This window comes from Callospermophilus lateralis, chromosome 11 (assembly GCF_048772815.1).
Source record: "Callospermophilus lateralis isolate mCalLat2 chromosome 11, mCalLat2.hap1, whole genome shotgun sequence".
Taxonomy (NCBI): Eukaryota; Metazoa; Chordata; class Mammalia; order Rodentia; family Sciuridae; genus Callospermophilus; species Callospermophilus lateralis.
The window spans coordinates 45,767,600-45,782,833 of NC_135315.1; the positions used below are offsets into that span (position 1 = coordinate 45,767,600).

The window sequence follows — 15,234 nt, forward strand, 5'->3', positions numbered from 1 at the left end:
TTCTTTTTCTCCTTAGGTGGAATGAACCTTACTTGTTGAATATCTCCTGGTTACTGGTTGGATTCACTTATAAAAGAATCATTTTCCCCTGTGTGGAAGCCACTTAGTGGCATAGTTAATTATAAACCCAGGGATTACAAAGCCTTTTGATTTCCTGAAGGAGGGACATACCACTATATCAAATAAGCTTGACATTAACAGCCAAAATGGTGCTGTCCCAGAGACAACGAGATGAACTGTAAGTTTCTTTTTTTGTGTGATGTTAAGAAAAAAAAAATTCTCTTTCATAAGAGACAGAGTAGTAAATTAAAATACAGATTTGGGAGGTTTAAGATTAAAACTTTTTTTTTAAACAGGTGGGTGCCTATTGGTTTGGCAGTGTGGTTTGATCTTACACCCGGGTCTTCCTTTAACATAGCATTATTTACTCATGTGATTTTTTTAAATGATTAAGTTTAAAGCAAAATAAATAAGCAAGTTAGTTGATATGTCTTATCCTAAACTCCGCCCCCCCCTTTCTTTTTGGAATGGTACTGGGGATTGAACTCAGGGATAAACTTGTCTTTTAAATAAATTATGTTCGCAGGAAGATAAATGCTTCATATCTCTATTTTTTCCCCCCCTTAAATCCATGTCTTAGAAAAATAAAAGAGAAATTACTCCCACTCTGACCATGGTGTTATATACTACATCCTCAGCCTTTTTTATTTTTTATTTTCAGACAGGGTCTGGTTAAATTGCAGAGACAGCTGGCCTTGAATTTGTAATCCTTCTGTTTCATCTTCTTAAGTTGCCGGAATTGCTAGTATTTTAGTTATATGCCACAAAGCCTAGCATCATGTTTTGTTATTGACAGTGCCTTTCCTTAGCTTTGTTGTGTTTTTTTTATCTTTTATCATTCAAAGGCTATTAGGACTTGGACTTTGTGAGGTAGCAAATATGATAGTAAATGCAAATGCATTAATGAGACAGGTGTGAAGTAGTTTAACCACTGTTATTTAGGATATTCCATACTTTTTAGTATTTTATAGCATTCCATATTTCTAGGTGAAGAGTATGGGGGAGAAAATTCAGATTTTTAAAAATTTTATGTGGTACCAAGGATCAAACCCAGTATCTCATACATGCAAGGCAAGTACTTTACCACTGATCTACAATACCAGCCTTATTTGGAAATATTTTTAAATTTATAAAAAAGTTACAAAATTATTACAGAGATTGTTTATTAAGTTTTATCTATTTCCTATTGTTAACATTTCATACCATTTACTTCACATGTTTACTTCATAAGGGTGTGTGTAAAGTATACTACACAATAGTTTTTTCCCTTAAATGTTTGAGATTAAGTTACTTATGCAAAGATCCCCAGATACTTCATTATTCAGTCCCTAAAATTAAGGTTTTCTTCTATAAAACCACAATACATTTAGTGTTTTCAGTAAATTTAATGTTGACAAATTTTTTCATTTAATCTATTTTTTTATTCCAATTTTGTCAATTGATCCCATAACATACCCACCTTCCTCCATTCATTTTATTTTACTTTACAACAGTGTTCCTCTAAATTGTTCTGGCTAGCCTCAAACTTTTAATTCTCCTGCCTCAGCCTCCCTAGTAGCTGGGATTACAAGTGTGGATCACTAGGCCTGGCCATTATGTTGCTCATTGCATTTCTTTTCCTCTCTAGTACACCATCCAATCCAGGATCAAGTGTTGCATTTCATTGTTCTGTCTCTTTTGTCTTATTTATTCTGGAACATTTCCTCAGCCTTTGTCTTTTATGATATTGATTTTTAAAAAAAAATTAGTTGTGGATGGACACAATACCTTTAATTAATTAATTTATTTTTATGTGGTGCTGAGGATTGAACCCAGTGTCTCACATATGTGAGGCAAGCACTGAGCCACAATCCCAGTCCAGACATTGATATTTTTGAAGAGTATTTTTATTAACAGTGTGTTCCTCATTTTGGATTTGTCTTTTGTTTTCTCGTGGTTAGATTTATGTTTTGCATAAGTGAGGAAATACTTTAAGACCACATGAACTTCTGGTTTTCCATCGATATTTCCTCCTAGATTTAATATCGGTTGGTGAGTCTTGCTTGAGCCAGTCTTTAGTACAGTGGTTGCAAAGTAATGATTTTCTAATACCACCACTCATTCCACAATTACCATTCAGCACTTATCATTTTACTATAAGCCAGGGGCCTCCCCCACCTTTTATTTAGTAGTGTTTTCATTTTTGGTATGAGCTCATGAGTTCTTTTTTTCTTTCTTTGTTTTTTTTTTTGGTGAGCTATACTGCTCAGCTATATTCCCATCCCTTTAGACATGTTTATCAAGCAACAAAAATTTGTGTTATAATAGGATTTCATTGTAAATCTGGGAAATAAATTGTCTAGTTTTTAGTAAAAATAGAAGGTGAATCTTTTTTTTCCTCCCATTTCTGAAAATAATATGAATGTGTATTTACTGTAATAGGAGGAAACAAATGTGTATATACTTCGTTGAAATATGGTATATTTTGATACCTTAATTGATTTTTTTTTTTTTTTGGTAACATTTGTAGCATTTATAAGAGGTTGGGTAGTAATTGATGTGTAAAATCCTTTGAGCTATCATTGAGGTAGAAATGAGAATGATTTTTTTTTTTTGGTACTGGGGATTAAACCAGGGGCACTCTACCACTGAGCACATCCTTAGCCCTTTTTGTTTTGAGCCAGGGTTTCACTAAGTTGCTGAGGCTGGTCTTGACCTTGCCATCCTTTTGTCTCAGCCTTCCTGACTTGTTGGCATGAGCCACCACGCTTGACTTCAAGAAGGAAAGAGATCACTGAAGCAGTACAATTAAATGTGTTTCAGCTTAACAGTGTGTGCTATTTACCTTCTATGCTCTTATTGTTCTGGGTCCTACAGGCATGACTAATATAAAACATTTTTGTGGATATGACAAATACCTTTATAGATTAATTGAGGAGAAATTAAAATTAATCTGGTTTCATGATGAGTAACGGAAGCAAAACCAGTTTTCTGATTTTTAGTTCAAAAAATAGTACATGTCAAAATATAAGCATCAATTCCCTTACCCTAACCAAAACTTTACAATCTTACATTCGAGATGTAGCCAACATTACCTCTGTATATTATATATATTTTTCCAGATATTTTCATATATTTACAAAAATTTCATGTATTAATCTACAAAGAAAATTTTAAATTCCAAAAAAGTAGAAATCACATAGGCTTTATTTGCTGTCATAATGCATTAAAAGTATTTAAATACTTCTGTCTTGTCCTTTCCTGTCCTTTTCTTTCTACCCACGGGGACCCTACTACTGAGCTACATCCCCAACCCTTTTTAAAATTTTTTATTTTTGAGACAGGGTCTTGCAACGTTGCTGAGGTTGGCTTTGAACTCACACTTTTCCTGACTCAGCCCCATGAGCACCTGGGATTACAGGTGTGTGCCAATGTGCCTGGCTCCTTAGGTCTTTTTAAATTTTTAGTCAAGGATTCTCAAAGTTCTCCAGACTGGCCTCCAACTTGTGATCCTCATGCCTCAGCTTCCCAAGTAGCTGCAATTATAGGAGTGGACCACTATGCCCAGCTTGTTAGTTTGTTTAATGTTATTATTTTTTTTTTTAAGAGAGAGAGAGAGGAGAGAGAGAGAAAGAATGTATATGCGTGCTACCATATACAAACAAAGATGTTTGTATATGGTAGCACGCATGCCAGGCGAGCAAGCTACCGCTTGAGCCACATCCCCAGCTCTTGTTAGTTTGTTTAAAGGTTAATTTGGCTGTATCTTTTTTTAAAAATATTTCTTCTTGAGTTTTAGGTAGATACAATATCTTTATTTTACATTTATGTTGTGCTGAAGATCAAACCCAGTGCCTTGTGCATGCTAAGCGAGCACTCTACCACTGAGCCACAACCCCAGCCCCTGGCTATATCTTTTAACATGCACATTCTTTTTTTGTTGTTGTTCTACTTACTTGTACATGACAGCAGAATGCATTTCAATTCATTGTACACAAATGGAGTGCAGCATTTCATTTCTCTGGTTGCACATTGTGTAGAGAGGTACCATTAGAACATGTACATTCCTTGATTTAACTTTCATAACTTTTTCAGCATGTGTGTAGAAATTTCTCTAGGGATAACTATATGAAAAGATGTTTGTTGCAGTTGTGTGTAATTGTGAGAAACTGTTAGCAGTCTAAAAAATTTATCCTTCAGAAGGGTATATTAAATATACTATATAGATCTTGTGGAAATATTGTAAAGCAGTTAAAAAGAAAGTGGTATATTTATGCATATGTATAGAAAATGAACTCTAAGATCGATTGTTAAGTGAAACAATCAGATTGCTAAATAAGATGGTATGAAAAAGATACGAAACATTTAAATACTCTCCCAAACACGCATGCATACCACATACACACTTATTTATTTTCTGCTTATATCTGTGTAGATACATCTATGTACATGTATAGATAAATACCTATACCGTTTTAGGACACACACTAAAATGTTAACAGTGGTTGCTTCTGAGCAGAAGAATGATACTGGATGAAGGTAGAACAAAAAGAGATTTGTGACAGTATTCTTTCAATATTTTATATGGCAAATGTATTGTGTAAATCAAAAGTAAATTTTACCAAGCCAGATTTTGGGTGTAATACATTATGAATCAGTTTCTTGGTTGTGGTGTAACTTTTTTCCTGCTAAAGAATTGGTTATTTTACGGCTGGGGATGTGGCTCAAGTGGTAGCGCCCTCGCCTGGCATGTGTGCTGCCCGGGTTCTATCGTCAGCACCACATACAAACAAAGATGTTATGTCCACTGAAGACTGAAAAATAAATATTAAAATTCTCTCTCTCTCTCTCTTTAAAAAAAAAAAAAAATTGGCTATTTTAGGGGATATTTCTTTTATTTTATATATATATTATATTTTATTATATATATAATATAATATATATAATATCTTGAATTTTTATTTTTATCATTAGTTTGATATTACCTTTAATTTCTTTGAAAGTATATTTATCTGTAATTTTTTGCTTCCTTGGGCTATTCTTCCCATCTAAAGTATGCTTTTCTCTCTTTGCTTTGTTATTTTCCCCTTCCCCTCTTAATAAAATTTATTTGAACCCAGTGTTGTCTTATTCCTTCTTACTAATCATCTTTGAGGACATTTTGATCTGAGGGGGAGAATCTAATGAAATAGCTTGAATTGGGCGTGCTTTCTTTAGAACACCTTTCTGCCACATTTTTTTTTTTTTTTTTGAGAGAGAGAATTCTTTCAGTATTTTTTTAGTTTTTAATGGACACAACATCTTCATTTTTATTTGTATGTGGTGCTGAGAATCGAACCCAGCACCCCTCGCATGCCAGGCAAGCGTGCTACTGCTTGAGCCACATCCCCAGCCCCTTTCTGCCACATTTGTGCTACCTTTTGCTCTAGGGTGTGTTGATTTTTCTCTGGCAACTCCTTCTCTGGGTAAAGTGACCTTCCTAAAAGTGATCTTCAAGCCTTTTTTCAGGATAATCTATTGTTTATCTAATAATTAAATGTTTAGCTAATTCTGGACAGTATGTGTGAAGCTAAATCTCTTGGCTTTTTTCTTAAATCTTTTTTGACCTATAGACAGGTTTTCTGTGTGACATTCTCCATCTTTCCATTGATTTATAGTTTGGGTTTTCCCCCTTTTATTCTGAGATATCATTGATTACATAACACATTGATTTAATATCACCTTTGGGATGAAGAAACACAGCTGCATTAAGTATCTATATGGTTTCTTTTTTTAAATATTTTTTTAGATGTTGGTGGACCTTTATTTTATTCATTTCTTTATATGCAGTGCTGAGAATTGAACCCAGTGCCTCACACATGGAAGGCAAGTGCTCTACCACTGAGCCACAACTCCAGCCCCTCTATGGTTTCTAGATTCATCCAGAGAACATTAAAATGTGGGAGATGTCATTTTTGTACATTCAATTTTTCCTCAAACAGTTTCAAATCTGTTGTAAGAAAGAGATGTGTAGTACTATAAATATAAAGTCACAGAACCAGAAAAGAAAGATTCATTTCAGTCATTAGGATGCAGAATGTTTTGAAGGGCTGTGCATTCTTTTTTGGCGTGGGACTAAAGTTTGTATGGTTAGATTGTCTTTTTTTTAAAGTTGTTGATGGACTTTTAAATTTTACTTACTTGTTTATTTGTGGTGCTGAGAATTGAACCCAGTGCCTTATACATGGTAGGCAAGTGTTCTACACTGAGCTACAATCCCAGCCCATCAGATTGATTTTTAAGATGGTGATTTAGATGTATACTGCCATCAGGAGGATCTGATGCCAGATTAGTGGTATTGTACTTTTGGATACTCCAAATTGCAGCTGCTAGGCAATTATTTGCTAACATTTTTTTTTTCTCTGTCAAAGTTTATTAGAAAGCCAGAATGAACATTAATAAGAGAACTAAAACCTAATAAGTGAGTAAAGAAAAATTTAGAAGATTATCTAGTGGCTTTGAGTTGAGTCTCTAGTGTTTGATGAATTGTATTGTTGAGTTGAAAGAATAAGTTGTATAACAGGAAAAGAGGCTATATGCTAGTGAGTTTGACATTCAGTTTTAAGTTATACTAACTCATCTTTTTCTTTTTTCCTTTTTTAATAATTTTTGGTTGTCAATGGACTTTTATTTTATTTATTTATATGTGAGGCTGAGAATCGAACCCAGTGCCTCGAACATGATAGGCAGGCATTCTTGCCACTGAGCCACCCCTCCAGCCTCTATACTAACCTATCTTTAATTTGTAAAGAATAAGTAGAACAGATTCTATTTTCTTTAAATTTTTTTTCTTTTTTTTTAAAATATTTTTTTACTTGTAGATGGACATAATACCTTTATTTTTATGTAGTGCTGATTGAACCCAGTGCCTCTCACGTCCAAGGCATGCGCTTTACCACCGAGCCACAACCCCAGCCCCTATTTTTTCATAAGTGTATTTTATCATAGGCCAATGGGAATGACAAATTATATAAAAGCATATAAGAAGAAATCTCTTTTCTTGCCTCATAGTCCTTGTCAAGGCAACTCTTTGGACATTTGAACAAATGCTGGGTCCACAATATACTTGGTTTTCAGAAAAGTTTTTGTTATCATATTCTTGTGGACAAGGTGGATAATTATATACTAAATGAGAGTAGTACAAAGTAGTTACAAGAGTTACAACTAAAGAGAAATTAGAAACATTGGACTTTGTCTTAAGTGTTAAAATATATAGGACACTTTCAGTTTTTTAGATGATATGAAGTTACAGAATACATTTAATGATAAATAAAATTGCAAATATCTAGAGCAATGGCTGTAAACAAGATAAAATTAAATAAAAACAAATATTTGAGATCTAGAGTACAAGACATGACTTAGTGCACTTACAATTTTAGATAGTAATGAAGCCAATAGGTTGAAATAAATTACTATAAAAAAGCTATTTGGGGCTGGTGATATAGCTGAGTTGGTAGAGTGCTTGCCTCACATGTAAAGGCCCTGGGTTCAAGTCTCCAAGCACCACCAAAAAAGGAAAAAGAAAAAGATTTTGATTTCAGATCATTTATTCTAGTATAAAGAAGTAGATGCTGTGGTTGGGTTGTGGCTCAGCGGTAGAGCACTTGCCTAGCATGTGCGAGGCTCTGGGGTTCGATCCTCAACACCACATAAAAATAAAGATATAAAATTTAAAAAAAAAGTAGATGCTTCTAGGAAGGAGAGTATAGTGTCTGTTAAGGAAAGGGAATTGTAATTGTCTAGGAGGATATTATGGCAGTATTTGTTATTTAAAGTAAAATTATTTGTGACCTATAACTCCACCTCTTGGAATATATCTTATAAAGTCACATAAACACATAATCCTAGAAACTGGAACTAAAAGCAAATGATCAAGACTGTGGCTTAGCACCCAGTTTTTTGATCTCTGGTGCTAGATGTCACCTATTAATAAACTTACAAGCAGAACAGCTAGAACTATTTGAAATGTGATTTTAATTAGGAAAAAATATAATAGTTTTTAACATAAGAAAAATTGGAACAGATTTCTTGAAAAAGAAAAGAGATATTTTCATATCACATCCGTAGACAATTCAGCATCAGCATTACTTTTGTTTTGTTTTGTTTTGTTTTGTGGTGCTGGGAATTGAACCCAGGGCCTTGTGCTTATAAGGCAAGCACTCTACCAACTCAGCTGTATCCCCAGCCCTCAGCATTACTTTGTGGTAGAAATATTTTCTCCAGATTTTCCCAGCTCACTTTTTAAGTAATTTAGATTAACAGGGAATACTTTTTAGAATAATGAGGATTAAATATAGTGTATGTGAAATGCTTGGCTTGAAGTCTTGTATGAAGTACATGTGTAATAAATCTGAACTGCTTTTACAATGTATAATGGTTTGTTAACTATTTTCTTGATGCTTTTTTATAAGCTTTTTTCCATAATAAAAGCAGAAAATCAGGTTATATGTAGATGTATAAAAGTAATTCCACAATTAATAAAAAAAAGTATTTTAAAGTTATTATGAGCTTGAAGTTTTGTGTGGATGTATTGCTATTTGTTTTTTTTTTTTTTTTTAAAGAGAGAGTGAGAGACAGAGAGAATTTTTTAATATTTATTTTTTAGTTTTTGGCGGGCACAACATCTTTGTTTGCATGTGGTGCTGAGGATCGAACCTGTGTCGCACGCATGCCAGGCGAGCGCGCTACCGCTTGAGCCACATCCCCAGCCTGCTATTTGTTTTTTCTTGTCAATCACTTGTTTCTGGCTTTGCTGTGTATATTTCTTTTACCTTTGAAGTGTTTACATTTTTCTTGGTTCTAGGAGGACTTTTGTGCTACAAGTAGGTATCATGTAGTGAAAGCTATGTCTTTTCCTTGACTATTAGAATCAGACTTTGGATAATAATTCCTTAATCATGGTTACATAAATATTCATTTTTATATTCCTAAAGCATTCTTCTGCTTTTATTTACTTTTACAATGTCTTAGACATATGGAATTGATGTTTGTGGACTGTATGAGGAAGAGATCCAGCTGCTTTTCCCTTGAAGCACTTGTCCAAACATTTACTGAGTGGTCCTTTCCCAGTTAATCTAAAAGCACCTTTTTCCAGAGCCTTATATTAGGATTTAGATTTGTGTTTTCAGGAACCAGAGTTACAAATTTTAGATTATTATAACTGTATAATAAATTTCAGTATCTGATAATGTTTTCCTAATTTTTTGTCTTAAAAATTTTCTTTTGTAAAATGTTTTTCTTCTAAAGAAACTTAAAAATCATTTTACCAAAAAAATAAAAAAATTTAATTTGGAGAATGGGATAAAATAGTTTAGAGGAGAATCCTATTAATCCTCCCCATATCCTAATCCTTCTGCTTTTCCCCCAAATTTCTTTACTGTTAACCATTTTGCATTAATGTGATATATTTGTTATAATTGACAAGTTGATATTAAAGCATCATTATTAACTAAAATACGTAGTTTACTCTTTGTGTTGTATAGTCTTTGTTTTATTGTCATTGTTATCCCACTCCAGTAGTAGGGATTGAACCCAGGCCCTCATGCATACTAGGCAGCAGCACTCTACCACCTGAGCTATATCCCCAACCCTGCTGTGGGTTTTGACTAGTGAGTACATAATGTTTTATGTCCACCACTATAGTATTATTCAGAATACTTGTTGCCCTTAAAATTCCTGGAACTCCACCTATTCATCCTTTTTTTTCTTCTCCCCAAGCTGAACAGCTTCTGATATTATTACTAATCTCCATAGTTTTTGTCTTCTAGAAATTTGGAATTACACAGGATGTATATATAGCCTTTTTATATTGGCTTCTTTGACTTAGAGGATATGCATTGAAGGTTCCTCCATGCTGTTTCACGAGTGTAATAATATATTTTAAACTTTTTTTCCTCTTTAAAACTAATGTCAGTTGATTGAAGTACATGGATTTCAACTGTGCATGTATTTGAATGTTGTATATATTTAGTATTGATTAGAAAGTGATTCTTCCCAGCCTTTGCAAAAGAAAGTGAAAATTTGCACCTGCCTACATATTTAAAATTGTACATGAGAATACACTACAGTAACACATATTCATAGAGTTGAGTTAGATGCTAGACAAATAGTGTTAGGGTTTAGCTTAAGATTTGGGTACTTCTTGTCAGACTTTAGGTCCTATAATAAGGAATGAGAGCAATGTTCAGATCTTGTTACTGACTTAGCTTTCAAATAGGTATTTCTCCCACTTGTGAAAATCTTCTGGGTTGGTTTAATTGAAGAATATTCTAAGACTGCAAGTTGAGCTGTTTAAGTCCAGTTACCGTTTGCACAGTGTACCTATATTAATCAGGATGTTATTAATACTGAGCAATAAAAGCAAAATACATGAATCAGTTGAATACTAGGGTTGAAATAAGACTGCAGTTTTAATCCATAATTCATAACCTTTCATTTTCAAGTGTTTATTAAAAACAGGTATTTTCACATTGAGTATAAAAATATACATTTTGAACATAAGCTTTATTATTATTATTACTACTATTATTTTTGTACTGGAGATTGAGCCCAGGTGTACTTTACCACTGAGTTATATCCTCAGTACCTTTTATTTTTTGAGACAGGGTCTTGCTAAGTTGCCCAGGCTGGCTTTGAACTTGTGATCCTTCTGCCTCAGCCTCCCAAGTTGCTGGGATTAAAAGTTTGGTAGGGATGGAACCTATAATCATTGACTGTATTCTTACTTCGTACATTATAGTTGTAATTATTACTTTGAGATAAAAGATTAGAAAGAGTCTGTTGAGCCTTCAAAGAAAGACTTAAATATTCTTAGCTTGTGTTACAATTAGTCTTATTTTTTTGGAACATTTTAAATTAGTATTTTAGTAGAAGCATTGTATGCTGATCATTACAGATAACATCCTGTATTATAGGAATATTGGCCTTTTCCCTTCTAGACTTGACAAAAAGATAAACTAGTAAACAAAACACACATTTGATTTGTGAATTCAAGTCAAAATCATGGAATTGCTCATTGTTTCAGAAAGTATATTTCAAGTATAACAGAATGAAATATAGCTAGTTATGGTGACACATACCTATAATCTCAGCTTCTTGGGAAACTGAGGCAGGAGGATCACTAGTTCAAGGCCAGCCACAGCAACTTAGTGTGAGACCCTGTCTTAAAATGAATTTTTAGAAAGGGCTAAAAGTGAAACTCCCTGGTAGTGCATCACCAGCACCCCCCCCCAGTCAATCAATCAATCAATCAATAAATAAGGTGATTACCATGGGATCGTGATTGTTTACTTTCTGTAGGATTATGAAGCCTTTTTATTCTGCAGGATCATATTTCATTTCACTGAGATTTGGTAATTCTAGAGGGTTGTATTAAAAGGAAAATTAAAACAACAACAACAAAACATTGTAGAAGCAGCAGCCAGTGCCACTAATTCCAATAAGGAAGTTCAGAAAGTTGTATCCTGAGTTGTTGCTATTTTCTGCATGATGCTAGAGGTCAACTGAGGCTGAGATGTAGTTAGTGTTTCAGAGTGAGGAAAGGGAACCTTGAACAAATAAATAAATGATCATTAGGTAGCCCTAGAATAGAATGGTAACCACATATTATGGATAATTACATACTAATTCTAAATGTAAATACTTTTTTTTTAATAACTGATTTTATTTTTAAAATACATGACAACGGAATGCATTACAATTCTTATTACACATTTAGAGCACAATTTTTCTTATCTCTTATATAAAGTATGTTCACACCAATTCATGTCTTCATACATGTACTTTGTATAATGATGTCCATCACATTCCACCATTATTGCTAACCCCATCCCCTCTCTTCCCCTCCCACCCCTTTGCCCTATCTAGAGTTTGCCTATTCCTCCCATGCTCCCCCTCCCTACCCACTATGAGTCAGTGGAGATTATTGAATATCCCTGCTCATACAGAGTAAAAAATCTGTTGCCAAGTGGAACCTGTATTTATAGGTAATGTGGAGGTTTATTATGACTACAACCTGAGATCTTCAGAGATCTTTTAAAGGATCTTCACTTTTATTCTTTAGGGCTTGATTTACTATACAACAGTCTTCCTTTGTTTAGTTGCTATTTCATCTAATCTGTCTGAAGTATGTGATAAATGGGTCTTTTAAAAATATTTCGAGGGCTGGGGATGTGGCTCAAGCGGTGGTGGTAGCTCAAGCGGTAGCGCGTTCGCTTGGCATGCGTGCGGCCCGGGTTCCATCCTCAGCACCACATACAAACAAAGATATTGTGTCCACCGAAAATTAAACAATAAATATTAAACAAAAAAATATTTCGAGGCCAGGAATGGTGACACATGTCTGTAATCCCAGCGGCTCTGGAGACTGAGGCAGGAGGATATGCGAGTTCAAAGATAGTCTCAGCTATTTAGCAAGGCCCTGTGAATTTAGCAAGACTCTGTCTCAAAATAAAACATAAAAAGGGCTGGGGATGTGGCTGGTACAAAAAAAAAATTTCAGGCTGGGTGCTGTAATCCCAGTGATTCAGGAGGCTGAGGCAGAAGGAACACAAATTCAAAGCCAGCCTCAGCAATTTAGCAAGTCCTGTCTCAAAAGAAATGAAAAGGGCTAGGGATGTAGCTCAGTGGTCAAGCATCCCTGAATTCAATCCCCAGTAGGAAAAAAAAACCTCACTTCCTTTTGATTTTAGTTAAATTCTGCGTAGAGTTACTGGTTTTGGTCTACTCAGAATGATCTGTTGCACTTCCATGTGAATTTTTCTTAATATATTTTTTCAGTTGTTGATGGACCTTTATTTATTTGTATGTGGTGCTGAGAATCAAACCTAGTGCCTCACACGTGCTATGCAAGCAAGCTACCACAGCCCCGAGAATTTTTCTTGAATCCAAGTGATTGGTTTATTCTCTTAATCCCCTGAAGTTTAATAGATAATTCAAATCATGTCTTTGGAGTTTCTCATAATTATTGTAAACATTTGCCTTGATATCTGCTTGTTACAATTCATTTTACTTGTCTAAAAGGGGATAGATGTTGCCTCTGCAGTAAAACTGATGAAAAACAACTTGGAAAAAAGAAGGGGAAAAAAAATCAACTCAAGGTCAACAACTAGCAAACCCTAGGAGTATCCTTTAAAGCTTTAGTCTTATTTATTTCTTACTTAAAATGATGGTAGTACACCTTCCTAGAGTTAGAAATTCCTCATTCATTGGATCAGATAGTTATCTTAGATAATAAGAGGTGGGACATCAGAGATGGTAGTACTAAAAGTATTCCTCATCCCTGTCACTTATTTAACATATTGCAAGAAGTGTGACTGTGACTAAATTGTATCTTATTATAAGAGAAGTGACTGGAGCTCCTGAAGGACTGTTAGGATTTTGGTTTTGATCAGTATGTTGTACAACTGTTCCTAATTACTTCAGGCTTGTTTAAGTTTTCACTTTTTGTGTGTGTGTGTGTGTTGCTGGGGATTGAACCCAGGGCCTTATGCATGTGAGGCAAGCCCTCTACCAACTGAGCTATATCCCCAGGCCCTCATTTGTAATTTATTCACTGTATATATTTTTTTTTCTAAACTGGGGGTTGAACCCAGGAGTGCTCTGCCACTGAGCTACATCCCCAGCCCTTTTTATTTTTTATTTTGAAATGGTCTTGCTAAGTTACTGAGACTTGCTTTAAATTTTTAGTCTTTCTGCCCCAGCCTCTCATGTCCCTGGGATTACAGGCAGGCACCCTGCTTGTTTTACTGTTCAGTATTATGATGTTATTAATGACATGTGGTATATTGTGATCTCTCTAAATTCTGTCAGTGGTTCCATGAGCAAGTACCTAAATAAAAGTTTGTCATTGTATTATAACCTTTTAACCATGCTGGGATTACAGACATCTATCTATGTTGACTTTTACTCAGTAGAGAACCTGTGAAGGAAGAACTGAGGCTTTCCTAAAACCATACTGCTCCATCTCAGTGCCAGTACTGTGCATACTCATTTCAAATTTTATTGTGGAATGGAATATTGAGGCTGCTTCAAGTTCTGAAACTGCACTTGGTATAATTAGCAGAGACCTCTGGTTCCCTATAGCCAAGTCAGTGTACCTGTCTAGATCTCAGCTGGCAGCATTTGGTCTGCTGCTCTCTCAAGAAAAAAACTAAAAAGGAGAATACTATGTAGTTGGATCAGATTAGGGAGAAGTAGCTAGATTGTTTCTCTTCTGGTCCTACATAAGTGGTTACAAATTATAAACAAAACTCAGGTGAGCTGGGTATGGTGGTACACACCTGTAATCCCAGTGACTGGAGAGGCTGAGGCAGGAGGATCACAAATTCAAAACTAACCTCAGCAATTTAGTGAGGCCCTAAGCAATTTAGATCCTGTCTCAAAAGAGAAATTTAAAAGGGCCAGGGATGTGCCCAAGGGCTAAATCACCTTTGGGTTCAGTTCCCTTTACAAACAAACAAAACCAGCAGGTGATATGCATATGCAGATTGAGCTAGGCTATGCTAGCCAGAGAATTTGTCAGTTTTAGTTTACTTGGGCTCTGCCTGGCCTGGGGCTCTTTTTTTTTTTTTCCTTCCAGTTTTGATTCTCAGGAAAAGAAAATTTTGAATGCAGAAGGACACTTACAGGATGTTGCTTTTAATCTTAAAGGGGACTTTGTTTCATAACCATCACCTACTCGAAACTTGCAGATAACTATTTATTTCTTTCACTTCCTATATTTAATTAGTTAACAAAAAAAAGAAAAAAAAAGCCTACTGGTTAAAAGTGTGACACCTGACTGCACTCCCAGGGACCCAGGAGGCTGAGGCAGGAGGATTGCAAGTTCAAAGCTAGCCTTAGTAACTTAGTGAAGCCCTAAACAACTTAGTGAGACTCTGTCTCAAGATAAAAAATTTTTAAAAAAGGCTGAGATGGTGAAGGACTCCTGGTTTCAATCATGAGTATGGTAGGGGGGGGGGAAGTAAATTTATGAGTCAGATTTGTTTTAAATATTTGTGTGCAGGGTTTTTTATTTAATAATTTATTTTGAGGTGCTGGAGATTGAACCTCTCCTGGGTGCTAAACCACTGAGCTCTTTTATTTTTTGTTTTTTTAATTTTATTTTTGTTTACTTATTTATTGGTACTGAGGATTGAACACAGGGGCACTTTATAC

The 15,234-nt window shown here is 34.8% G+C and overlaps 1 protein-coding gene across 3 annotated transcripts in view; it reads left to right on the plus strand.

Annotated features, from left to right (window-relative positions):
* The window catches only part of Pafah1b1 (platelet activating factor acetylhydrolase 1b regulatory subunit 1), a 78,174-nt gene that overhangs the window by 33,493 nt on the left and 29,447 nt on the right, over positions 1-15,234 (plus strand). For all 3 annotated transcript variants that reach the window (XM_076870506.1, XM_076870507.1, XM_076870508.1), the window contains exon 2: positions 17-238. In XM_076870506.1, coding sequence (XP_076726621.1) covers positions 207-238 — 32 coding nt within the window. In that variant the 5' untranslated portion in view covers positions 17-206. The remainder of the gene's footprint in view (positions 1-16; positions 239-15,234) is intronic.